The sequence below is a fragment of the Drosophila novamexicana genome, unplaced genomic scaffold, assembly GCF_003285875.2.
Source record: "Drosophila novamexicana strain 15010-1031.04,08,12 unplaced genomic scaffold, DnovRS2.1 tig00001692-arrow-arrow-pilon, whole genome shotgun sequence".
NCBI classification, from domain to species: Eukaryota; Metazoa; Arthropoda; class Insecta; order Diptera; family Drosophilidae; genus Drosophila; species Drosophila novamexicana.
Genome location: NW_020824877.1, coordinates 332652 through 358832, shown reverse-complemented (window position 1 = coordinate 358832; position 26181 = coordinate 332652). Strand labels below are relative to the sequence as shown.

At 47.3% G+C, this 26181-nt stretch overlaps 6 protein-coding genes across 8 annotated transcripts; 1 reads left to right on the top strand and 5 right to left on the bottom strand.

The window, feature by feature from the left end:
• Positions 1 to 396: 396 nt before the first annotated feature.
• Positions 397 to 4922, top strand: LOC115768186 (integrator complex subunit 2). Its single transcript, XM_030712694.1, has 3 exons — positions 397 to 1257; positions 1332 to 2965; positions 3852 to 4922. The coding sequence occupies exons 1-3, from the start codon at positions 397 to 399 to the stop codon at positions 4708 to 4710; spliced, it is 3354 nt and encodes a 1117-aa protein (XP_030568554.1). The 3' UTR covers positions 4711 to 4922.
• Positions 4923 to 5937: 1015 nt separating this feature from the next.
• LOC115768207 (heat shock protein 60A) lies at positions 5938 to 9153 on the bottom strand. The gene is made up of 3 exons (XM_030712720.1): positions 8995 to 9153; positions 6795 to 8165; positions 5938 to 6735 (listed from the first exon to the last, which is right to left on the bottom strand). The coding sequence occupies exons 2-3, from the start codon at positions 8163 to 8165 to the stop codon at positions 6385 to 6387; spliced, it is 1722 nt and encodes a 573-aa protein (XP_030568580.1). The 5' UTR covers positions 8995 to 9153; the 3' UTR covers positions 5938 to 6384.
• Positions 9154 to 9298: 145 nt separating this feature from the next.
• Positions 9299 to 14298, bottom strand: LOC115768208 (apyrase). 2 transcript variants are annotated; one of them, XM_030712721.1, is made up of 8 exons: positions 14092 to 14298; positions 13701 to 13926; positions 13431 to 13628; positions 12968 to 13370; positions 10049 to 10206; positions 9900 to 9996; positions 9482 to 9839; positions 9299 to 9421 (listed from the first exon to the last, which is right to left on the bottom strand). In XM_030712721.1, the coding sequence occupies exons 1-8, from the start codon at positions 14217 to 14219 to the stop codon at positions 9325 to 9327; spliced, it is 1665 nt and encodes a 554-aa protein (XP_030568581.1). In that variant the 5' UTR covers positions 14220 to 14298; the 3' UTR covers positions 9299 to 9324. The 2 variants fall into 2 exon arrangements, with proteins under 2 accessions (XP_030568581.1, XP_030568582.1); XM_030712722.1 differs by lacking the exons at positions 9299 to 9421; positions 9482 to 9839; positions 9900 to 9996; positions 10049 to 10206 and adding exons at positions 11209 to 11360; positions 11431 to 11785; positions 11843 to 11939; positions 11998 to 12155 and having other exon boundaries at positions 14092 to 14297.
• A 1139-nt stretch (positions 14299 to 15437) lies between these two features.
• On the bottom strand, positions 15438 to 17653 carry LOC115768195 (lanC-like protein 3 homolog). Of its 2 annotated transcripts, XM_030712707.1 has the most exons (3): positions 17553 to 17653; positions 17417 to 17477; positions 15438 to 17303 (listed from the first exon to the last, which is right to left on the bottom strand). In XM_030712707.1, exon 3 carries the CDS (start codon positions 17197 to 17199, stop codon positions 15940 to 15942), a length of 1260 nt encoding a protein of 419 aa, XP_030568567.1. In that variant the 5' UTR covers positions 17200 to 17303; positions 17417 to 17477; positions 17553 to 17653; the 3' UTR covers positions 15438 to 15939. The 2 variants fall into 2 exon arrangements, with proteins under 2 accessions (XP_030568567.1, XP_030568566.1); XM_030712706.1 differs by having other exon boundaries at positions 17417 to 17653.
• Positions 17654 to 18195: 542 nt separating this feature from the next.
• Positions 18196 to 20550, bottom strand: LOC115768189 (growth hormone-inducible transmembrane protein). The gene is made up of 6 exons (XM_030712699.1): positions 20229 to 20550; positions 20041 to 20152; positions 19042 to 19183; positions 18617 to 18953; positions 18419 to 18551; positions 18196 to 18359 (listed from the first exon to the last, which is right to left on the bottom strand). Exons 1-6 carry the CDS (start codon positions 20437 to 20439, stop codon positions 18281 to 18283), a joined length of 1014 nt encoding a protein of 337 aa, XP_030568559.1. The 5' UTR covers positions 20440 to 20550; the 3' UTR covers positions 18196 to 18280.
• Positions 20551 to 21020: 470 nt separating this feature from the next.
• LOC115768190 lies at positions 21021 to 21894 on the bottom strand. The gene is made up of 3 exons (XM_030712700.1): positions 21723 to 21894; positions 21524 to 21656; positions 21021 to 21464 (listed from the first exon to the last, which is right to left on the bottom strand). Exons 1-3 carry the CDS (start codon positions 21808 to 21810, stop codon positions 21200 to 21202), a joined length of 486 nt encoding a protein of 161 aa, XP_030568560.1. The 5' UTR covers positions 21811 to 21894; the 3' UTR covers positions 21021 to 21199.
• Between the last annotated feature and the right edge of the window lie 4287 nt (positions 21895 to 26181).

Below are 26181 nucleotides of genomic sequence, written 5' to 3'. Positions count from 1 at the left end.
CGATACTTAGCAAACTAGAAAAAAAACCAAAAAACAAAAAACAAGTTGGCAGTACGCACACGCACCAGCCGGCACAAGCACCACAAAAGTCTGCGGTAAATAAAGCAGAATTTGACTTGAGCTCATCCACCTGGAGCATATATATTTTAAAACTATCTAAATTGCTTGTGAAACGCTAAATAGTAACAAACATATCGATATTAATTGGCTGACAGCATCGATGCCCGATATCGATGCTTTGCTCGTAGAAGTTTTTGGTAACGCATCCGAGAGCCACGATGCGAATGCGCATCCGACGGATTACAGCCTGAAAATCAACGCAATTGTCATTGTTTGGCAACAGGTTCGCCTGGCGTCGAAGGTGAAGAAGAAGAAGCAGACGGAGACGACGCGACGATGCCGGTCAAGATGTACGATGTGACGGCCCGTGTATTTGCCGCCATGCAAAATCTGGATATCACATCTTTGGCCAGTTATCCGGAGACTGAGATAAGGCCGGTGCTGCCGTCTCTGGTGCGCATGAGTCTGCTCTCGCCGCTGGACAACACGGAGTCCTCGATGGAGTCACGCAAACAAATTCTGGCCGTGCTAATCGGCATCGAGGTGGTCAATAGCATTGTGTCCTACCTGCAGGTCAATTACCATGAGCTCGAGAACGATCTAAAGAAGGAGCTGCTGACGCGCCAAAAGTCCAGCAATGCCTCCGCCTTCTTCGATGCCCAGGGTCAGCCGGAGTATGGCCTGCAGTCGGGCATTGCGCTCGGCTTTGAACGGGCGGATGTGGCGCGCAAGGTGCGCGTTGTGCTCTCCGAGATCTTCAATTTGCAGCAACAGGTGTCCGCCGCCGCCGAGCAGAAACCATCAGCCGGCACGCCCGTTATAACGGCCCAGTCCGAAATCCTGGACGACGGCATCTATCTGGAGGAGGTGGTGGACATTCTATGCATTGCACTAGCCGAACTGCCCTCCCTGCTCAACATACTGGAGCTGACCGATGCTCTGGTTCATGTGCCGAATGGTTATCGCATTGTCTGCGCCCTGGTTGCCAATTTTCCGGATTGCTATCGGGATGTCGTCTCGCATGTCATCTCCAATTGCGATGAGGAGGGCAACGAGGGCAAACAACGGCTGGCGCTGCTGATGGCGCTCAGCGAAATGAATCCCTCCCAGGCGCTAGCCAATCGCTCCATGTGCGTGGAAATGCTGAAGGTGCCCTCGTTCATGCTCAAGCTGGCGCTCAAGCACTCCGACGATCTGGTAAGAGTGAGCTACCCAATTGCTGGATTAGATCAATATAGAACTATAGTCTTTTTCTCTGTGCCTGCCCACAGATTGCCTTCCTTACGGGCCTGCTGCTGGGCAATGATCAGAATCTGCGCTCCTGGTTCGCCCTGTACATACGCACCAGCCAGAAACGCAAAGGGGATGCACTGAATCTGGTGCGCGTCGAGCTGCTGCAGAAGATTGTCCAAATAACGAGCAGCGCCGCCGATCTGAAGGACTTCAATCTGCAGGGCGCGGTCCTGTTGCGTCTGTACTGCGCCCTGCGCGGCATCGGCGGCCTGAAGTTCAACGACGACGAGATCAATGCGCTCTCCCAGCTGGTCACCAGCTGCCCGCAGCCGACGGCATCGGGCGTGCGCTTTGTCACGCTGGCCCTGTGCATGCTGATCGCCTGCCCCTCGCTGGTGTCCACCATCGCGCTGGAGAACAAGGCCGTCGAGTGGCTGCAGTGGCTCATACGAGAGGATGCGTTCTTTTGCAAGCGTTCCGGCACGAGCAGCTCTCTGGGCGAGATGCTGCTGCTGCTGGCCATACATTTCCATAGCAATCAGATAACGGCCATCAGCGAGATGGTCTGCTCGACGCTGGCCATGAAGATACCCATACGGCCGAACAGCACGAATCGGATCAAGCAGCTGTTCACCCAGGATCTGTTCACCGAGCAGGTGGTGGCGCTGCATGCGGTCCGGGTACCGGTCACACCCAATCTGAACGGGACAATACCCGGCTATTTGCCGGTGCACTGCATCCATCAGCTGCTCAAATCGCGCACGTTCCTCAAGCACAAGGTGCCCATTAAGGCGTGGATATTCAAGCAGATCTGCAGCTCGGTGCGGCCGGTGCATCCCGTGATGCCCGCCCTGGTCGAGGTGTTCGTCAATACGCTGATCATACCCAATCCCACGGGCAAGATTAACATCGATCATATGCATCGGCCGTTTACCGAAACCGAAATCCTGCACGTATTTCGCACCTCGCCGCTCACCTTCTTCGCCGTGGAGCTGCAGCAGCCGCCCGCCGGCGAGGATCTCGCCCAGATGGAGGTCGCCTGTCCGCTAACCGCACAGCTGCTCATGATCTACTATCTGATGCTGTACGAGGATACGCGCCTGATGAACCTCAGCGCCCTCGGCGGACGCAAGCAGAAGGAGTACTCGAATAACTTTCTGGGCGGGCTGCCGCTCAAGTATCTGCTGCAGAAGGCGCATCAGTTCCACAACGATTATCTGTCGCTCTTCCATCCGCTGCTGCGACTGATTATCTCCAATTATCCGCATCTGAGCATGGTCGATGACTGGCTGGAGGAGCATTATTTGGCCAACAGCAGCCTCGAGTCGGATCATTGGTATGATCTCAAGCCGGAGCTGCTTACCCGCGCCTTGGACACCGTCAAGACGAAACCCCGGCTGGCCATACGGCTATTCAAGCGTCTGCTCCAGCTGCCGCCGGAGTCGCTGGCACAGTATGCCCATCAGCTGGTGCAGCATTTGCCGCATGTCTTCCAGAAGGATGTGCCGCGCTATGTCAAGGATCTCTACAATGATCTCTGGCTGCGCCTGAATGCCGTCCTGCCCACCACCTTCTGGATCATGTCGCTGCGCGCCATCACCAACAATTCCGATGCCCTCAATCGACGCACATTCGCCAACGAGAGCCTCTTGGAGCCCATGGATGTGCTCAGGTATGTTCAAACACCATGCATCAGAGCGAGACATCAAGACAGCATGAAAAGACACTGAAAAGGCAACTCGGTTTTTCAGGAGTCCATCACATTTTCTCTGTTTACCAGCATATTATGTGACTCTAAAACTGTCGATTGAATGACTGTGGCTCTAAAACTGTGGGTCAGCCGATCTTAGAAGATCTTAAAGCTTCTTTAAAACTTAGAATTGGCATTTTTCTGCATTAATTCATTTGTCAGGTGACTCTACAACTGTAGTCATGACAGTGACTCTAAAACTCCTTAAAGTTTGGCTCTAAAACTGTAGAGAATAGTTAAAAGGAGAGTAGAAGTGAGTGAACCAACAAGGTTATTATAGGGTTTTTCAAGTGACTCTTGAACTGTGACTCTAAAACTGTTAGCAGCAAATTGTAGGCGTTTAAGATAACTGCGCAGGCGAATATAGACGTCAGATGATCCTTAAATAAACTTATGAGGCAAAAGCAAATGAAGTGACTGCAAAACTGTGGCTTCAATACTGTGGCTCTTAAACTGTTACCTGCAATGTGAAGGAGATTATGATAAATATATATACATGAACAAAACTAGCATGCCAAAAGCGAATGAAATGAATGCCAAACTGTGCCTCCAAAACTGTAAGGCTTTGGACTACAGTAAAGCATGGAGAACACGTATTTTTGAGATGAGAACAATTCAGGGGCAAGCATAGAAGTGGACTTTAGGTTATAGCCTAGCTATCTTCCTCTCTCTCTCCCTCTCTCGCGCCATCCGTCCCTCTCTAATGTGTGCTTCAGAGTTGACCGCTGTCTGGTCTGTTGCATCGTGTGTTATACCCTTTACCACCCATTGAATACCCATTAAATCGAGCGTATATTTGCTTTCACAGCTGCCCGCGTGAGGTGTTCTGTTCGCCGTACATGTTGGTCATCCTGCTGCGCATACTGAAGGGCAGCCTGGCGGCGTCCAAGACGTACCTGAACGTGCACATGCAACAGAAGCAGGTGCTGGACAAGAACGGTCTGGTGCAGACGGATGCCGATCGGGAGGAGCTGAAGACAACGTTGATTGCATCGCAGGAGAGCGCCGCGGTGCATATACTGCTCGAGGTCCTTGACTATATGGACAGCAAGGCGAATACGCGCGTCGCCAAGCTGGAGCTGCGCGAAATCCAGGGCATCATTGGCACCTATGTGCATCAGGCATTCATTACGGAGCCATCGCTGGCCAAACTGGTGCACTTCCAGACATATCCCAAATCCGTAATACCGATGATTGTGGCCAGCGTGCCATCGATGCACATTTGCATCGATTTTGTGCACGAGTTTCTCAATGTAACCGAAATGGACAAACAGATCTTTACGATTGAGCTAACATCACATCTGGTGCTCAACTATTCGATACCCAAGAGCCTGGGCGTCTCCAAGTTCTGTCTGAATGTGATCCAGACGACGCTCTCGCTGCTCACCTCCTCGGCCAAGTGCAAGTTCCTGCGCAACGTGCTGCCCGCCATGGTACGATTTGTCGAAACGTTTCCCATACTGGCCGACGATTGTGTCAACATACTGATGAACACCGGCCGGAGTCTACATTCGCAATCGTCGCTGGGCGTTACCACCATGCAAATGCCGCTCACCGAGAGCGCCAAGCTCTGCTCGTACCGGGACGCCCAGCTGCATATCACGATGATTGAGGACGCTTTCAAAGCGCTCGTCGAGGCGGTCATGCAGAAGGCGGAGCTCTATTAAAGTAAACCAACTTTCCCAACCTCTCCTCCCCCCTCCCCGTCTAGCTGAACTCTATTCAAAATCATTAAACAGGAAGTCGAAAGTCTATTTTAGGAAGCATTCTGAACAGATGCTTATATTATGTGTGCACCAGGTTTAGAAGTCAATAATTATCTATATGTATAAATTACATTTGTACCTCCCGAACGAGCTATCAATAAATGTTTTACACTAAATTTAAATCGTACATCTAAAAGGTTTTATAATATACCAAATAGCTGTACACTTAGTCTAAGGCCTATCTCTCCCTCTCCCTCTCTCTCTGTCTCCCTCTCTGACTCTCTTTCCCTCTCCCTCTCTCTCTCTTTCTTTGGCTTCCATATACCAAGTTTTAATACTCTACCTTTTGCAGTCTCTTAAGTTCAAGGCGTTTGTTTAGCCAGATCGAAAGGTTTCTTCCATATCAAATATCTGTTCACTTAGTCTAAGGCCTCTCTCCCTCTCCCTCTCTCTCTCTTCTTCCATATACCAACTTTTAATACTCTACCTTTTGCAGTCTCTGTTCCTTCTGGATTATTCCTTCAACTCAATTGTTTTTCTTTTCCAGGCCTGTTCTTGAATTAGAATAAGTGTACATAAAGCTTTGGATCTGTGCTCGGGAACTTGGACTTCATTCATTCCGAAATTTATTTAGACATTTTCGTTGCTTCTTTCTTAATCTGCATAACAAATTCAAAGACTCTAGCTCTTATAGTCTCTGAGTTCTCAGGGGTTTTACTTTGGGAGATAAACATTTATATAGATGGTATTTTTCGGTCTAGAATTTTGTACTCTTTGATCTCTTGGATAATTTATTTAAAGATTTTACTTTAAGAATTGGTAGTCCGTTTCTCTTCTTTTCATCTATATACATCGTATTTAGTATTAGTTATTATTTCCTTTCCTATCGTAGTATTCGTGAATACTGGAGTATTATTTCGAAGCTGATTCTATGCGAAACAGCTTTATACGCCTGAAAGTGGGTCTCTCGATAATAAGCAGGAATATATATATCTCGACCTGATCATAAATCCCTTCTCCCCTGGGTCTGGGACTCTCGACAATAATGCATCAGGAATTTCTATTGCTAGGGCATCTAGTATATATAGATGTTCCAGGTTCTCGATTTCGTAGCCGCCGTTTTGAGCCCCTTCTCCTCCCTCCCAGCTCACACTTTCAATTTCCATGCTCAAATTTTCTTTCATATAATTTTTTGTTTTTTATTGTTATTTTACAACTAACGGTATTTCTTGCATTTACATATATAACATGTAAAAAATAGTATTTAGGAATAGTTTTTTTAAAAAAAAAAATAAGAAGAAACGTCAAACACAATGCAGAAACGCCAGCTCCTGGGCATGCGGCCAATCCCAGCCGACGACTTGTTCAAAAAGGAGATAAATGCGAAACAAAATTCGATGTTCATCGAATACATGTGTGTGTGTGTGTGCGGGCGGGCGGGCGTGTGTGTCTGTGTGTATGCAGTGGGAGGCGTGGCGCGGGGGCAGCTGACTGCACCCAAGTAAGAGAATGTGGGTGCCCGCGCGGATTGCCGCCGCATCCCGTTGCCTGGCCTTTATGCATCGTGGGCCTAAACATATGAATGGTGTGTGTGTGTGTTGGTGTGTGTATGGGTGTGTGTGTGTGTGACTGCGTTTACATCATGCCACCCATACCACCCATGCCTCCCATGCCGCCCATGCCACCCATGCCGCCCATGCCAGGAGCAGCATCCTCCTTGGGTATCTCGGTGACAACAGCCTCGGCGGTGGTCAGGAGCGAAGCAACGCCGGCGGCATCGGTGATGGCGGTGCGCACCACCTTGGTGGGATCGATGATGCCCTTCTCAATCAGATTACCGTATTCGCCCTTGAGCGCATCGTAACCGTAGTCGCCCGACTGGGTCTCCACCTTGGCCACGACCATGGCGCCATCGACGCCCGCGTTCTTGGCAATTGTCATGCAGGGCATGCGAAGGGCGCGACGCACAATGTCCACGCCGAGGTTCTGGTTGGTCAGTTAAATATTAATCAATATGCAATTGGATCAAAGGGACAGCAACCTACCTGATCCTCGTTGGTGGTGGCGACGCTGTCCAGTTTCTCGATGCAGCGCAGCAGGGCGGTGCCGCCGCCGGGCACGATGCCTTCTTCGACGGCAGCACGAGTGGCGTTGAGTGCATCATGGACGCGATCCTTCTTCTCATTGACCTCCACCTCGCTGGAGCCGCCGACGCGCAGCAAAGCGACGCCGGAGGCGAGACGGGCCAGACGCTCCTGGAGCTTCTCCTTCTCGTATTCGGATGTGGTGTCTGTGATCTGTTCCTTGATCTGGTCGACGCGACGCTGCACATCGTCCTTCTTGCCCTTGCCCTTCAGCAGCAGTGTGTCATCCTTGGTGATGACCACCTCGCCCACCTGACCCAGGTCACTGATTTTGACATCCTCCAGCTTGACCAGATCGGCATCATCGCCAAAAACAATGCCGCCCGAGGCGATGGCCATGTCGGTGAGGGTGGACTTGCGGTTGTCACCGAAGCCGGGCGCCTTGACGGCGGCCACCTGTAGGCCGATCTTCAGGCGATTCACCACCAGGGTGCTGAGCGCCTCACCATCGATGTCCTCGGCAATGATGACCAGCGGCTTGCGCTGCGAGTTGGCCAGCTCGAGGGCGGGTATGATGCTCTGCACCGAGGAGATCTTCTTCTCCGACAGCAGCAGCAATGCATCCTGGAACTCAACCTTGGCGCCCTTCGACGAGTTGATGAAATATGGCGAAATGTAACCGCGATCGAACTTCATGCCCTCAATCACCTCCAGCTCATCGATGAGGGTCTTGCCATCCTTGACGGTAATCACGCCATCGCGACCGACACGCTTCATTGCATCGCTGATGAGCTTGCCAATGGCCTGGTCGCCGTTCGCCGAGATTGTGGCCACCTGGGCGATCTCTTCGGGCGTCTTGACCGGACGCGACATGGTCTTCAGGTTGTCCTTGACGGTGTCGACGGCCAACATGACGCCGCGACGAATCTCAACGGGATTGGCACCCTTCGAGATCTTCTCGAAGCCCTCCTTGGCAATGGCACGAGCCAGCACTGTGGCTGTGGTGGTGCCATCGCCGGCCTCCTCGTTGGTATTGTTGGCCACATCCTGGACCAGCTTGGCGCCAATGTTCTGGAATTTGTCCTTCAGCTCAATGGCCTTGGCCACCGTAACGCCATCCTTGGTGATCTTTGGCGAGCCCCACGACTGCTCAATGATCACGTTGCGACCCTTGGGACCCATGGTCACGGCCACAGCATCGGCCAGCACATCGACGCCCTGCAGCATCATGGCGCGCACCTCGGCACCAAACTTGACATCCTTCGCATAGCTGCGCATCGCCAGCTGACGGCTGATCGAGGTGCGTGCAAGTGAAACTGGTAGGCGGAACATCTGCAACACGATATCGGTTATCGATAAATCACAAATGCAGGCAAAAGTTAACGAACGAAAAAAAACACGTGCACACTGTTGCTAGTCAAGCTAATTTACAGCTATTTTGAAAACTTAACTAATTTTGCAACACTGCTTCACAGCGTTAAATAAGAGCTATTAAAATTGATTTCAATTTCACTTGATTAAATCATTTTGCGGCACCCCCCTCAGCTAAGTGATAATAAATGACCCACCACCCACCGGGCTGCGGTCTATCGATAACAAACGAACGTGTAAACGAGAGCAAGTCTTCCAGAACAAATCATTTATGTAACCCAGCCGCTGACCCCTGCTCCAATACATATATACACGTGTGTGTGTGTGTGTGTGGTTGCAATGTTTGGGCTTGTTATGAAATTTGGGGCAAGTGCATGGCCGTTGCATGCATTAATCTAAAGTCCAATTGGAAAGCATGCACAGAAATTGTGAAATTGTTGGCACCGGCGAGAGCAGAAAAACATGTGCGCCTGCCGCTGTTACGTGAGTGTGCGCCGCTGCTTGGAAAGTCAATTCCAATACGAAATTCAACTATTTTGAATGGTATGCATTCCACTCAGTAATATCGTCTATTGTGAACATAATTAACTTACATTTGCCTAATTGAAACACGTTACGTTGCAGAAGATTCTAGAAAGAAAACAGCCGCTCGCTTTGCCGGTTGTCTTATATAACACACACACGCACACACACACACCAACGCACGCACACACACAACAATGATAATGCAATTATTTGGGCACACGCGGTTTGATATGTAAGTTGAAATTCTTATGTTAATGTTACTTACTTTGATATTGCTTTTCTTTGTTTGTTTTTACAGTGACTTGAAAATCAAAAATAAAACTGTGTATGGAACACTTCCGATTTAACTTGATGTAAATTAACAAGCTCACTTGCTCGAAATGTGCCGCAGGCGGACTCCTAACCTTAAGAAGACTTTTGAATGAGTGAGATGTACAATGTGACCGCAGTGGGTAAGCAAAAAAATGTACTAAGTTTAATAGCGAAAATACCAAAAACAGCCAACTTCACGTTTCGACTTAATTGTGAACGATATATCGATAGTTTTGCACTATGTTGTTAACGTTTATTTGAAAAAAAGATAAGCGCATTTTGTTTACGTTACAAATCGTATTCGCTGCTCTAGACCCGCAATTATAGGCCCAATCGCATTCATATAGTCCATCAAAGCATCCAAATCAAAGGGGCCCAGTCTGTAATTGATATGTATATAAAATATGTATGTAATCAGCCAATTTTTTGGCAGGGCTTACTCAAGCTCTTGGGCGTGGTCGCTAATCAGTGAGAAACCGTTTTTGCCATTCGCCAGATATTCCATGACCACCAGCCGATAATGCTGACTCAGCTGCAATGGCCGATACTCGGGTATGGCGCAATCGGCACAGCGCACAAGTACACGGACCAGCCGCTGGCCCGGCTCAGCCCTTAGATTATAGATTATCCTCAATCCGGAGACCTGCAGTAAGCGCTTGGATGTGGGCGACACTAGACTCGAGTTCATGGGCGCTACAGCATCCTCCAGCAGCAGCCACAGATGCTCACCCCGCAAGTTCAGAGCATACAAACGGTTCTCCCACGGGCACATGGCCACCAGCTGTTTGTAGCTTATATCTGGTCAGAATGGAACAGTTCCATTTAGTTTCATTTGGAAAGGCGGCTTCAGCAACTTACCGCCCGCCGGTATGGGCACACGAAAGTTACCCTGGCTGGTCAGGGCAATTGTCACATTGCTCCAATTGGACGCTTGCGCGGATGCCTCCTTGACGAACTGCAAAGCTGGAGGATTAGCAAGGCGAAGCTGATTGCAACTTAATACGCACGGCATGAAGCATGGCGTCCGTGTAGAGATTGCCCAAATTGCATTCGCCACGCGCGCATTCCGCCTGCTGCAAAGGGACCCGACTGCTGCCCACAATCCGATTGGATGACTCCGCCAGCTGGGCCTGCCAGGGTGCCAGGGCCAAGAGCACGGCCTCATCTTCGAAATTGAAGTGTTATATTTCGGATTAGGCAATGGAATGACATAGAAAGTGGTCCGTGAGCCGTAAGGGACTTTCGGAGCTGGGCACTAGGACTTTGGGGCGTGGCTCTAACCATTTTCCCTGCAGTTCAAGTTTATTGCCAATTATCGTTAGATCAAGCTCTGTTTCCATGAAATCGATAACATTTTCGATAGGTTTTCGAGCTATTTCGGATCTTTTTAGAGCTAGGTTAACCAACTTTCTGACGTAGATTGTCTCCATCTCTCTCGAAGAGCTTTACTGTGGAAATCGGAAATCATTTCATTCTATGGAATTCTTGATTTATGCCTTGCAAATTTCATAAACATCGGACAGCAAGGAACCAAGTTATTCGAGAACGTATTTCCCATGGAGTTGAGCAAGGGGAAGAAGAGCAGGAAAGGGTATCTCCTAGTCGTGCACTCTCACTTGTTTTATCTCCGAGCTTAATGAAGCAAGAAAATGCCTATTAATCGATCTGCTTTTGTCTCTTTGAGGGAGATTTAAGCTAAGACGAACATTTGTGCGTGTTTCACGCTTTTCGCAAAATTCACCTATTCGCGTGGAAAATGCGGCTTAATTTGCGGCGTTCTTCAACAAGAATAAACAAACATTGTTGCTGAGAGACTTGAAATTTTAGATGTAGATGCTCCTAGTTCCCGCGCAGATCGAGTTTGTTTCCGATAATCGATAACTTGCTCCGTTTCCAAGCAATCGATAAAAATCGATATCGATATCCTGTTTTTTGGGCAATTTTGGTAAATAATAAGAGCTAGAGTCAACAAACTTGACATATATCTTCTTAAATAGAATATATATATGCATTTGATGTTGGAAGAAGAGGGTTCAGGGTATCCCCTAGTCGGGAGCTCCCGACTAGAACATCTTACTTGTTAGAGTTAAAATTTGATTCGGATTCGAATTTACCACGGAAGGCATTCGACTCGCGCAAGGCCGGGTAATGAAAAACTTCCGCTTGGATTACCTACAACATTTATTTATGATAAAAACAAAAAAAAAACGAAGGACAGCCTGTCAGTTGAGCACAGTGATGCGTCCCTCGAGGCCCGTATAGATGGGATCAATGTTGCTGGTGTAGGAGAGCAGAGCCTCCAGATCCGTGATGCTGATTCTGCAAGTGCAAGTGCGGATTAGACGATTTCAGGAAGTGATAAAGATTGAGCCCACCGGGGGCCACTCACTGGAGGTCGGTGCCCTCGGCTAGCATGGTGAAGCCATCGCCGCCGCCCTGCAGAAAATCGGGCGAGGCGATGCGATAAATCTTGGCCGGCTCCAAAGGCTCATAGATGGGCACATCGCAGTCGGCGCAGCGCGCCAGCACGGAGACGACGCGCGAATTGACCGGCTTGGTGTAGTCATAGGTGACCTTCAGACCGGCCACCTGCAGCATTATGTACGAGCTGGTCACCCCATTCTCCAGATTAATCTTGCTGACACCATACTCCAGCGCCTCGATCAGCTTCCGGCCGGGCAGATTGTAGGCAATCAGCTTGTTCTCGAACGGCGACATGTTGACCATGTGCGCATATGTCAGATCTGTGGAACAGTTGCTCGGCTTGAGCTCAGCTCATGTTAACGCTAGATTCTACTCACTGCCTCGCAGCAGGGCCATGCGCAGGCCGCCGGTGGCCGCCAGTCCAATGGATACATTTGTCCAGGCGCTCTGATTGAACGGCGTCAGTCCCGTGAACTGCAACGGGGCATGGCATACGGTTAGGCTGCAGCTGCACGGTCTCGAACGAGCTTACCGTATGGATCATGGCATCGCAGAAGAAGTTGCCCAGATTGCATTCCCGGTCGCTGCAGTCGCTCTTGGTCAGGTCGACCATGGTGCGGCCGACGACCACCTGGCCCTCCCGATTGATCACCTCCTTCCAGGGCTCTAGCGCCTTCAGCACTGCCTCGTCTGCAGCGGCAACAACAACAATAACATGTCACAAAAAGCAAGCGAGAGTGCCCGACTAGCAGATACCCTGTACTCTCTACAAATGGAAGCGACTGGGACAAGCTGCTCAAAAAGTATGGGCTGTGCTCTTTGGCTCTGATGAAAGCCGAGCTACGGCTAAAACACGCACGCGAGCTATCGATATTTATGGATTTCAAGTGAGCAAATCGAGTCACTTTTATAAATACGTTTGAACAGCATAACGAAACCTAAAGGTTGCTCTTATAATTTCCCAAAAACGCCTAAAACAGAAAATCGATATTTATCGATACCAAGAAATCGGTTCGATATTTATCGATTCTGACAAAATGTGTATGTTATCGTATAAAAAACATTGATGTGTAGACGCTGCTTCATATAATCGAAGGGATGTGCTCAACAAAACGTTGCTGAAAATCGATATTTATCGATTTCAAGTAAACAAATTGAGTTGCAATTTGAAAAAAATTGGAACTGCATATGTCAACCCAAAGGTCCACATCCAATTCCGCTTGCTCCTACAATTTTCAAAAAATGCTTAAAGCTGCATATCGATATTTATCGATTTCCAGCAAAAAAGGACAAGCTACAATTTAAAATAAATTTGAACTTCATATCGAAACCGAATCCGACGGGTGACAATTAATGACTCGAGTACTTTAAATATGCTTAAAACTGAGAATCGATAATTATCGATAGCAAGCTTATCGATAACACGTCGGGTTACGGCTGTGAGTGAACGTGTTGACGTTCAGGGCAGCCAGGGCCGAGGAAGGAAACTTAGAGGAACTTACCCTCTGGTACGTCCGGTCCCATATAGAGGGGTGCACCCTCGAAGTCCAGGACATCGCCATTGTCATCGAAATAGACCGTCAGATTGCCGACATATTTGGCATAGCAGCCCGCCTGAACGATGAGCACGCGATGGCCGCTGCTGTGTATCACCTGGGTGGGATAGTCGCCGCGCGACTTGTCCGGCCCGGGCGGATCGCCCGTGTAGAGGAAGGTGTGCGAATGGGAGCCAACAATGACATCGATGACATCGCCCGCATTCGCGGCGATCACCTTGTCCACATCGTAGCCGCAGTGCGAGATGACAATGATGATATTGGCGCCCTGTTCCTGCAGCAGGCGTGCCTCCTCGCGGATGGTGTCGCTCTCGTTGCGGAAGATCAGCTTGCCCGTGTTGGCCAGTGTCTGCGCGGAGACGGAGGATCAGAGCGAGAATGTGGAACGAGAGTTCGGTGGAGCACTTACGTCTGTTGTCTCTAGGATGACACCGATCAGTCCGATCTTGCGACCGCCGCGCTCCAGTATCAGCGAGCGCTCGTAGAGCCCATCCATGGTGGGCTCGTGGGCGCTGTCCATGTTGGCCACCAGCATGCTGGTGTTGATGGTCTTCAGGAAGGGCACGACACCCTCGACGCCATGATCGAACTCATGGTTGCCCAGCGTCTGTAGAAAATCATGGAGTTAGACAGCGCATGAAGCTTGACCTTGAACATCTCCAGCTGGAGTCGAACATACCATGACATCGGCGGGCAGCATATTGAGAAACTCCTGGGTAACATTCCAGCGTCCAATATTGTACCAGAGCGTGCCCTGAAAACTGTCGCCCGCATTGATATAGATGGGATTATGATCGCGCTGCTCCTCCAGCAATCTACGGACCATGTGCACGGTGCGCGCATAGCCACCGACGCACTCCTCGCCCTCATCACAGATGCCGCCGCTGGTGTCCGTCGGCTCGAATCTGACAGTTTTGGAAGGCACTCAATGAATGACATTGGACTATTTTATGATATAGACGATATGGATTGGCCTTATCGGAGCATGTGCCTGATAAAAGCGCTGTGCACGATTATGATGATTGTTTACGGCACTCGAATCACGGACGCGGAGAATCACGCGCACTTGCCTGGCATGGAAATCGTTGATGTGTATCAGGGACACCGGAAATCGATCCTCGGCGGCCAGCGTGTGGCCGGCGCCAATGATAAGCAGCATTAGCGTCCAGGGCATGGCCCCGATCTCGACAAGCATCATTGTGGCCGGTCGTCTTCTCCTCTCTCTCTCTCGAGTGTGCTTCTCACGCCTAATCCGTGCGGCGTTTCTCGTGCGACTGAGCAGACGTCGCTGTTCCACAAAAATGAACTACCTCTCCAATTGCCATTATTTATGATTTATACCATATACTCTATATATATATGTATATGTATTTGTGTGTTGGACAGTGTTATATGACTTTTGGCTGTTAACTAAGGCTCGCACTTGATTAACTAGTCCGGTACTCCGTCCCGCTCTGCCCCGCCCCCTAACCCCAACTTGGCCCATTGAAATACCCAAGAGGGTTACCTAAAACAGTACAGATGTCGCTCGATAAGTGCAACTTCTTGAATGAGAAACTTAATAAGCTATACGTCCTAAAATTGTGGACATGGAACGAGCTAATCTTTATTCCTTCTACGTCTCTTTCCAACCAACGATTTCAAGATCGTACTATAAGCTGCCATATATATATATATATATCCGATTTTTATTAATATTAAAAACAGCCCTCGCATATAAAGTTGTGCAATTATTTTCTGCAGCTGTTGCATGCACGGAAAATATTCCGGAACGAGCTTAATTAAAATTGCAAATATTTATATATATATATATAATATCTATAATCTATATCAGGCTTATCTGCCTGGCGAGCTGATAAATCAGCATTCATAAATCAAATATCTTACGTTTCAAAGGTTAACGGCTCGCGCACCCTCGAATAATCGATTCTTGAACGCGCACTGAGCTACTTGCAAAAATATCGATACCGATTATTTTGCTTATTAATTGGCACGCGCGCCAAATAAAAGTTAAATTTCGACTTACGATATTCGCGGTATTTTTTATCGTAAATTACAATTGTATACCGATTATGTTGCTTAACACGCGCGCGCCAAATTCAAAGTTGAATTTTGACTTACGATATTCGCGGTATTTTTTTTATCGTAAATTACAATTGTATACCGATTATGTTGCTTAACACGCGCGCGCCAAATTCAAAGTTGAATTTTGACATACGATATTCGCGGCACTTGTATCGTAAATAACACACTTTAGTTGTAGTATAATTTTTATTGACAATAGAATTTGGAGCTCTTCATAAAGTTACTCGTAGGTATAAAGCACAGTATATGTATGTATGTTTTATGATTTTGTTTGCAAGTACATATGTAAGTATTGTATATAAATATATATTGTATGTGTATATATTTAAATTGTATATATATCTGAATATTTATGTATGCGTATTATTATTATTTTTATTTAATTGCTTAGCTTAAAGCACAGAGAATTTTGATATGAGAATGATTAATAACATTCTGCGTTCGGTGATTGGCGCCACGCACTCAATTGATTAGCTGCCCCTCTTTCAAATGGGGCCAAATGCAGCGGGGAAAGGGGGTGTGTGTTTGAGGGGGGGTGTAAGGTTTTACCAAGCACTGAGATCTTATGATCCTAACCATCAGTGATTCGTTCGTATCCGAACGGCAACGAGAATAACAAAACAAATTAACGGCGGGGACGTAACACAAATTTGACTAGAAAAAAAATCAACTCCCTGATTTGTTGTGTGTTTGTGTGTGTGTGTGTGTGTGTGTCGAAATTCGCAAAAGTCGGTGAGAATGCATTTGCTGAACGGGTGTAAAGGTTTCGTGAATCGGTTTCGGATACTGGGCTGCTGTGGTGTCTCTGGTCTGCTGTGTGTGTTGTGTGGTGTCTAGTGAAAGACATCCATGAAGGGAAAATGCGCCTGTTCCGGCTCGAGCAGATCGACCAGGAAACAGACGGTGCCAGCAACGCCCTCGTACAGGCTGTGCGGCCGATCGGGGACACGGGCGCGCTGCTTGAACTCCGAATTGGTCAGCAGCTCCATGAACTTGTGCGCCCGATACAGGTACTTCATTTCGTTGGTCAGGCGAAAGAGCAGCAAAAAGACATAACCGTTGCCGGCGACGCCATGACAGATGCCGGGCCCCTTGCGCAGAAAGCCCTTCTTCCAGACAAGATCGGCGGCGCGTCGCAGCGAGATAATGTACTTGTCCTCCTTGAATATCAAATAGGCTTTGGCCAGCACATAGACAGCGCCGGGTGCGCCATGGCACCAGTGCACCAGACGCTTGTCACGTCCGGAGCGCAAATCCTCCAGAGCCACCGGAAAGTTGCCCTCATTGTCCTGCAGCTCCAGAAAGTAGTCAATCGAGCGCTTGATGTCGCGCAGCTCAGCGGCCGGCGCCGAAATGGGCACCGTACGGAACCAGGGACTATCCAACAGCATGTGCAGTATGGCGCACAGTCCATGGGCGGCGCCCAAATACTCGGTGCCATGGTACTGATACATCAGCGGCAGGGGCGAATTGTTAAGCTTGCTGTATTCGCGGCCGCTGGTCACGATCAGCTGGCAAATGGAGACCAGATCGTCATCGGTTATCTTCTTCTCCGGCAGCACATCGTTCAGCCAATAGCAGCCGGATAGATAGCCGGCACGGCCCACAAGCACCTCATCGCAACCGTATTTGGTGTGCATGAACTCCTTGCTGGAGGGTATGCCCGACTTGAAGTTGGCCAAATCATTGGACAGCTCCTCCGTGTTTTTGGCCTCCTGCGAGATGGCCGCCGAGACGGCATAGATGCCAGCATTGCCGCACAAAAATGAATAACGCTCCGCGGAGCGTTTCTTGTATCGCTTGGCATTCGCCTTGGCGTTGCGTATGAAGGCGGCAGCGTGCTCCAGCGCTGGATATAGATCGCGCGTCTGTTCGCAACTGTGCAGCTTCCAGAACATGTAGGCAATGCCCGCATTGCCCACATACAGATCACCGCGATTGTCCTCCTCGTCGCTATTGGGATGACAGTGCTCCAATATGGCGTCCACATAGGTGCATATGAGGGTCTTGATGTGCTCCTCATCGGTGGCAAAGGGCGTATTCTCGCCGCCCGAGAAATCCGCAAACGGATTCTTCAAATAACGACGCTCCATCTCCCAACTGTGACTGTCCGGCTCCTCCGCCTCCGTCTCTTCCAACGGCTGCGACACTTGTCCCTGTTGCGCTACGTTCTCCGTCGCCGGCTGCGCAATTGAGCCTAACCAACAACAAGAAAAGGATATATATATATATATATATTTTTTTTTTGTTATCGTAAATCGATTTGCCGGCGGGCCGCGCCCTGCGCCCGGCGTCTGCCAGCCCACTTACCCTTTTCCGGCCGTGATTTGGAACCAATTGAATAGCTTCTGCTCGCTGCTGTACTGCGCACCTGCAACACGTTTATGCACTTAATAATAAACAACTAAATTATAATTCATAAAATGTAAAACGAATTGTGTACTACCAAAATGAATTGTGTTCTGTTCTATTGTTCGGTTGCTAGTGCTCGATACACGATAAACTTGTTTTAATTATACATTTGTGACAACAACGACACTCGATCCAAAGCCAACCAGTTTTAAGCTCGAAAAACCTTTTAATATCTCTACAAGCCGAATTTCGCATTGTCCTGCCGACGTTTACACATCGTTGACGATTCTTTGCGATATGTTATCGATATATCGAATAGTTGGCAATTTATGCAAACAGCTGTCATATGGCAAATTGCGCGAATGCAAATAATGAGTTGGTAACGGTTTTTAATGTGCAATCAGTGTTACCAGCTGTGTCTAAAAATAAAAAAAAAATTGGCTGAATGTAATGTAAAGATAGCTTGAACATCAAAAAGGAAACCAGTCTAACATTTTAATATGTTGCAAAGTAAATGTAGATAAATTGTGTTTTCGTTAAGACACAAAAAATCTCAAAAAAGTAAGAAATCCAACCAATGCTGAAACCGGGCAAGTTGGCAACCCTGTGTGCGAATCGCAATAACGTTAATCGATAGGCGTTACGTAGCATCGATACCAATGCTGTTCATGCACAAGCATCGATGCTGATTTACGCAATTTTCGAATGAAATGGTAAAACTTGATTCTTTTTTATTTGGCCTTTTAAGCCTATATAGCTTTATTTAAATGTTTGTATATCATAAGTTATTAGTTTTACTGCATCACAACTGTTTTGGTATAACTACTTTCGACGATTGCCGCCCAATATAGTGGCGATCCGTATGAATATATTCAATACATCCATGTAAATGGACATTGAACTGAAAAGAAAGCACACATGAGAAACATGAGAAATCTGGCTACCAAGTTCTTTACTCACGCATTAATGGGATCAAAGGGCGCCACGGCATACTGTGGATACACCTCGGCCTTGCGCACCAGTCGCTGTGTGTCGTAGAGCAGAAATCCGCTGAAGAGCACGAGACCGCCGTAAAGGGACATCGAAGCCAAGCCTGAAACGGGAGCAGGACAATTGGCATGTGCATGGTTTTTGTTTATAGGTTAATTGTGCACTTACCGGCGCCAATCACGGTCGTGGGCGGCAGCCACATTGAGGCCAGAGACGAGGCAAACACAACACCAAGGCCGATGGCCAGCGGTCCGCCCATATACAAGAACTTATCGTTTGGAGCACACGCAGCGATCGTGGACAGGCCACCGACAATGCCTCCGGTGTAGAGTGCAGCGCGCGTCATTATCGGACCGCCCAAAAAGCACAAGGGCGCAATAACACCGCCCAAAATGGCGCAGTGCAGCGCCCAGGCCAGATGCTTCGGCCCCAGACCCGGCTCATACTGCATGGAGCGCGTCAGAGCGCCGCTGCCGACGACGAGCGCCAGCGAAGCGAATGTCCACTACGAGAACAACAACATGTATGTATGTATGTATGTGTGTGTGCGTGTGTCTGTTGCTCAGGGTTCGCGTCCCGCATTGCTAACTTACCAGCAGACCGCCTCGCGAGGCCAGCGAGAGTAGGCGTGGCGAGCGGAACACAGCCGCCGCGGAGGCAGCCGTCAATATGCAGGAGCCACCAAAGAAGGCGTAGCTGGACTGAATGCGTTCCTTCACATATTGCGGCCACATGCTGTTGGAAAAAGGCGTTCGCCAATTATGAAATTGAAACAAGAATGTTTACTTTCGGCAAGCCGAAGCTCTAATACCCTTATGGGCATATGGTCCAATAGATATTGAAGATATCTTGGCCAAGAGAAAGGCTAACTGATCGTTCCCATATGGCTTCATGATGATCTATATACTGCAATTAGTTTCTATGGAACAGATATACTATATGGGATATTGTAGGGCAGGATTTAGAAGTCAAATCTAATGAGATTTGACCAAGTTATGGGAATGGATCTGTATAGGACAGGCAGACTGACCGACTCCTATGGATATATGGAAATTATATATATAAACATATATGTAGTAAATACAGATTGGGAATACTTTCATCTTTGGAGATCATCCCCAAAAATCAGAGAAGCAACACATTTCAAAGGCTGGTTCCTTGTGCTTCAGTATCCCTTTGTATGGCATATTTAAGCTTCGTTAATTTCATGAAGATCGGACAGTATATAGAATATTACATTAGATATAGAACATTTGCAGCTCTGAGCCGAATGCAGGGCATCTCCTGGTCGGGCTACCAAAAAGCAACCACAAAGAGGGCAACAAGTGCTCTATTCGAGCCTTGAAGATGTCCTGAATCCTGCTCGGAGCTGCAAATGTGTTTGCTCTTTAGCGGCGCGAATTGCAGCAGATTCTTTCTTATTTAAAGCAGATTTCTTGAAGCATTTCCGAGCATCAGAAGTGGCAGTGCAATGGAACATGAAGCTTTCTGCTATGCTGGATTCATTGAGCGCCTTTTGGGCATTTGGCCAAGTCTGTTAGCCTGATAAGTGCCCTACAGCGTCACCTGCTGGAGGAGAAGCGCGTACTCACATGGCGTTGTCCGCAATGCTTGTGTGTTTGCCCATGCCGACGCCGTAGTAGCAGAGTGCGCCGAGTCCGACGACGGCGGCTCCGGCGACAGCGCCCTTGCCCATCGAATAAGCTGGAAAAAGATGTGATGATTACGCAAGAGGCGGCGGAGACGGTGGCGTAGGCGTAGGCAGAGTATATGCACTTACCGTTGGCACTTGGCGGCGCCATTAGCTTCTCCTTGAGAGTGGGTGCACGTGGCTGTTCGACGGCGACGGGATTGCGTGTGTTGCGCACGGGATGGCGTGCATAGTTGCGCACTATGTTGAGGCTGGGCTTTGATTTGAGAAAGGCCTGCGAAGATTTGCCCAGCAGGAGGCCGCTCGGACGAGCCGTCGACAATGCAAGTCGTAGTAACATTTTCTTGTTGTGATGAAATTCGCAGTAGTCGCTAGTTTTTTCGTACGAGCCAAAAATGTAATTTTATAGCAGCTGTCGCTGTTCTTCGCTTCGATCAATTTGAATGGTTTACTGTATGCATATTTTATGAATACTATTATATTTGTTTTGAAAATTTCTAGAAATTCCTACTTACTTGCTAGCACTTCGATACTTGAATGTACGTTTGACGACTTGAAGATGTATCGATATATAGTTATATGTATGTGGTCCGTTTCTGCTGCGGCTATGTGTGTGTCAAAGTATCGTTCAAAATAAACGATAAGGTTGGCAACGCGATGGCTTCAAAAATTCAAATTTATATCGCCATTTATGTGTATTCAAACAGCTGATAATAATGGTTATTTGGTGATTATCATTTGTTAGCTTAACATTGTTTTCTACATAGTTAAACTATGACTTTCGCATTGATTGTGATCAATAATGCATTTGATGTTCCCATGGCAGCTATCGATAACTCTAAACGATGTTAACTGTATTGCTAGTGTCAAACAGCCCTGTTTTACATAAATGGCGCCTAGCCAAAAAGAAATTGCGTTTAATTAAATTTTGTTAAATTCAATTTAATTGTGCGCATTACACATACAATATTAAGGGCACAAAGAATACAATGCGATACAGCTGATTAATCACTAATTATGGCCTAATTGATACAATCACACTTAAAATGCGCTGCACACACACACACGCACACAAATATAACGGGATGTAACGGCTGCGCTTACACCAGATATTTACGAGCGGGAGCTGCGGGTATATCAGGTGCGCCCGGTCGCCGATCCTTGCTGATCACAATCAGCTCGGTCACATGTGATTTGCGCAAATTACCAGTATGATCATACGTATTCGTTTGTTCCAGCTCGCCCTGCGCATTCGACTCGTACGTCTTGCATTCGTACATGGGACAACATCTAGGATAGTCCTCATTGGCTTCGGTGGGCGGCAGAACATTGCAGGCGCCCTTCAGTGCGCCCGGCACCTTGCAGCTGGAAATGGAAATGCAATTGCAAACGGAATTGATGCGCGAATACTCGAACACGCTCACCTGTCCTCCCACAGCTGCAGCGTGCCCAGACACTGGACGCGCACACATTGGCCGGAACGCGTAAACACCTCGCCCACATATAGCTGGCGTCCGCTCAGCGTGTCGCTGCAGTACTGCGGATTATAAAGGTATGCTGCCCGGATGCTCCAGGTGAGTGGAAAGCCATAGTTAACGGACTTTAGAGCTCGCGCATACTTACAATGAAAAGGCGGCGTTGCCCGGCCAATGCCCATACAGATCACGAATATGAATCCCAGTAAGCATGTTCTGGCTGTGGAGTAGTCCATTTTTTTTTATGTATAACTCGACTGGATGCTGGATGTTTGGTTTATGAGCCCGGCCCGACGTTTGCAAAGTTTAGTGCGCAACTGAGGCGAATGCGGCGGAGCGAGCATTTAATCTTTCTTCAGTTCCTACAAACACATATAGCGTGTGCATGTGTGTGTGTGTGCTTGTGGGTGTGCGTGTGCCTGTGTGTGTAATCACATGTACTTACGACATTTGCGCGCTTTCTCTACTGGGAATTTAACAATTTATGTATATGAAATGTGTTGATGTTTTTATATGCTTATCGCTTGGCCCGCAACGCAGAAATGCTGAAATAAAACAAACTTCAATTGTTAACTGTGGCACGACTACGAGCTACCCTGCTTGAAGAGTCTGCACGCCCAGCGGGTCCCTAAGAAGTATGCTAAGCATGGCGAAAATTCGGTGAGCATGCGTCGTGCGTCATGCAGGACTCGCTTGATGACCTGTCATGCCAGACGTCTTGCAGGACAATTCAGCTACGTTGTCCTCGAGAAATCAAATGCAACAAAATGATGCTGTCAACACTAAGGCACAGTTCTGCAGATTTTTGTATGCTTTTTGGATAACTAAAGCAGGAAATTTAACAACATACAACCTATGACATATGGCATCTAGATGCGGGCATAGCTTGCCAGACAGGCTATAAATTTTCCGTGATTTCCCATCACAATCTCTTTATCCTATCTACTTAACGCTCTATATATCTAGTATATATATCCTTACCTTACATCGAGCAGCTCAATAAGCCAAACACAATCAATGACATGTCATTAGGAACGGCAAGGATCAGATGCAGCGTCGCTGTCAAATGTGTAAGTGAACCATGGCGCAGTTTAAACTAATTTATTAAAACTTGACTCAATTGCAGGCTGTAGTCAATATACCCACTGTGGACGGATCATTGAGGAGTATCAATAAAAACAAATTCAGATCAATATGCAAAATGGCAAAGCACTCGAGCCCACAATGTTTACGAGCATGTACGTATGTATATATCTGAATGCATGTATGTATTTTGAGTGTGTATGTGCTGCTCTTTGAAGTTAAATGTTAAGACATTGTTTATAAATATTTTGATACTCTTGTAGACTGCGTACCGTCTCGCAGCATGCGGCATAATTATCGTTGTGTGGGGCAATGGGCCACTGGATGTGAGTCAGGCCCCGGACAACGGGCTGTTTGGTTGTTTTAAACGTGTGCTTTCCCCATTTCAAATTTCGTGCGGGCTACCTTCACGTGTCCCCTAAGCACATTTTACAATTTTACATTTGACACATCTTCATTCAGTAGCAATTAACGCTTGACAGTTGGCGATTAGCGAAACCCAATGACGACTTATCAATTTCAAGAAACGAGATAACCGCAACGACAGCGCCCTTTGACCCGCGCTTAGCTGGTCTCTGCGCCTGCCACTGGGCAGTCGTTCGCATCGTGCGACTGTTCGCACGACTGCAAATTCTGAACATTTCCGTCACACTCGCAATTTCCTGCACAAATCCATAGAGTGATGCGGCATCCTGACTGTCACCTGGTTAGAGCTGTTGTGCCTTGCTCTAGCCGTTGGCCGTTGGCCGGAAACGGAAATGGAAATTGTCACAAATTCTTAACAGCCCTATCAAATGTGCGCCGATGATTGCCTCGGTTAGCTTGGTCGCTTGGTTGACTCATCATCTTCGCTCCACCCCCTCATTCAGACAGCAGCAGAAACGCTGCTTACTTTTAAGCGCTCGCATTTCATTTGATTTAGCTCGTTGCATACTTTCAATTGTATATAAACAATTAGCCCGGGAGTGCCCCAAATGTAGAGCGGGCATTGAAAACATTCGAAGTTTCCTTCTGTATGCATGCATACACAAAAATTAGGCGTGCACACTCGCACACACACCTGCTGTGCTTCGTCTGCTCATTGCCCTGCCCTATGATTAACTTCTGTGTTTATTGTCCGATGTTTATCAAGTTTTTAGGTCTTAAATATGATATACAAAAGCGTGTGCATGCACCAGTTCGAGGGCGTTTAGATGAATACTAATTGGTTTATTTAATATGAGAACCTGCATAACAACTAAAGGGTATTTTGCTGCTAAAATGTTTATGTCATGCTCAGAAACCATGTGTCAAAATATTTATATATATGTATATAGGATCGTATTATAGGATCGTATATATAGCAAATGTTATGTTTCAAGCTTATCTAGCTCTTCAGTTTGATGCGTTTGATGGCTAGACAGAGCCTTTATGGCTCGGTTAAGCTATCCTTTTGCCCAAATGGGAATGTCTACATGAAAATGGGGAATTTGGTCGTTTGTATTCATTTACGGGAAGTTCACGAAGCAGCTGGCTGCCGACTGATTGACTGGGAAAGGGAAAACAGAAGCTTAAAGATCATTCGGCTATTAAAGCACTTCAAGCCGTTGAGGTTTCGTTTGACAAGCAACTTAGAGAATATATGTGTGTCATATTGTTGGCCAATAATTAGCCGAGAATGTCAAATCACTTGCTGTTAATTGTTGTTTATCGAGAGTCGAGTCGAACTAATCGTTGTTTCAGCTCGGCCGTGCTTGTGCTTTGTATAGTGCACTTTGATCTGCATAAATCCAGCTGGCAGAGTTGGCGCATTTTCGGTGGCACTTGAAGCAATAAGTGTAACTATTCCAGATACCTTTGTGCTCTGGAATCGCCCATGACGCTGGTTAAATGGGGCTGGCTATCTGGCTACGTCAACCGAAGTTTCGTCGCATCGTTGTCGTTGTTGTCGTTGTTGATCGTCTTGCTCTGGCTGGCGACTTCGGCTGGGGTTGTTTTTGTACCCTGTACACATGGCTATTGGACAAATCGGGTATAATGGACAGACGGTAGCAGCTCGTACACAATGTAGTACCTATAAGTACCAACGAGCTGCGTCGGCCTGGCTATGTCTGTCTGTCCGTCCGCTTAGTTACTGAAAATTCAATACATTCGCATTGCAAACGCAGTACGAGTTTTTCTTGAATATCGTAGCATAACTTGCAGTTTTTAAGAGTGTATTAGGAATATTTCACTTTTCGAAATGGAAGAAACTTGTTTATTTATGTGAGGCTAGAGCCTTACGCTGACACACACTTCTTGTGCTTTATATTAGGCAGGGAAATTGCATAACGATCGGACTACAAATACCGAAGCTTTACCAGAACGCGTTGACCTTTATGTGGGTACTGGGCAGGCAAGCGGCATGCGTTCGGTTGTTTGTTTTTGTGTAGAAGCCTTGTAAACGACGACAGCTTGTCGCTTGGTCCAGGGTAACGCTTAGTCGGTCAATTCTGAACAGAGCATTTACTTGTTTTTGGAGCTGTCGCAGTCGCCGGTTGCCGCTTGTCGTTTGCCGTTTGCCGCTTGTCGTTTGCCGGTTCCATCAGTTAAGCGACGATCGCGGCACGGTTAAGTACGCAGCGCTCAGATATAAATAACATAGCCACAGGCTGCAGATACATTTGTGGATATAAAGATACGGCTGTGACATATCAGCCGCGCGACTCTCTTCAAGTAGCTTTTGAAGTTCAATTCCGGCTCGCACCGTTCCGCTACGCCCAAACCTCCCAAAAAAAAAAGGCTACAATAAAATGCAATTAAGCTGCTCGAATCAATTCTCAGCAAATTGAATTAAAGCGCGTCCCTATACCCCCCTATCCCACTGTCTCAACTAGCCCCTGATATGTGGGCGAGTGTTATCCGAAACTCGAAGTCCATAGCCTCGAGCTCGAGAACTTTGAGAACTTTGCCCACGAAGTGCTGTGAAAATATACAATATGCAGATGGGCATAAACAGAAATGAACGTTAAACGCAATTACTCGCACATAGAATAATGCGAATAATTAATTAATTACGGGCATTTTTTTTTTGTATTTTTTGTTTTTTTTTTTGATGCAATTAAAAATGTTTTGTGTGCATATTTTCTCTTGCAAATTTTCGCGCGCTTAATTAGTGATTTATTTATTTTATTTATACATGTTTTCTTTTTTTTTTTGGTTTTTCATTTTTCTCCTGTGCTGTGTGCGTTTTTGGGAGTTAATTAATAAAGCGGCATTTTAACATTTTGTTGTTGTTGTTTTAAGTGCGAATCGGCAAATCAATTGCATTTCATTAATATATTCCCACCGCAGGAATTTATAGCGATTCCATGCGGTTTCATCTTAATCTGCATTTATGCATTTCTGTGGCCAAAGTGATTCCAACCCAAAAAACCCTAACACACGCACTTACATATAGTTTTTCCCACTAGGCTTAAATTGGGTTTGGCGGGAACTTTGTAGTTTTTTGTGGTTTGCTGATTCATTTTCATAGGTTCAACTTGCCCGATTGTATATCACTATCC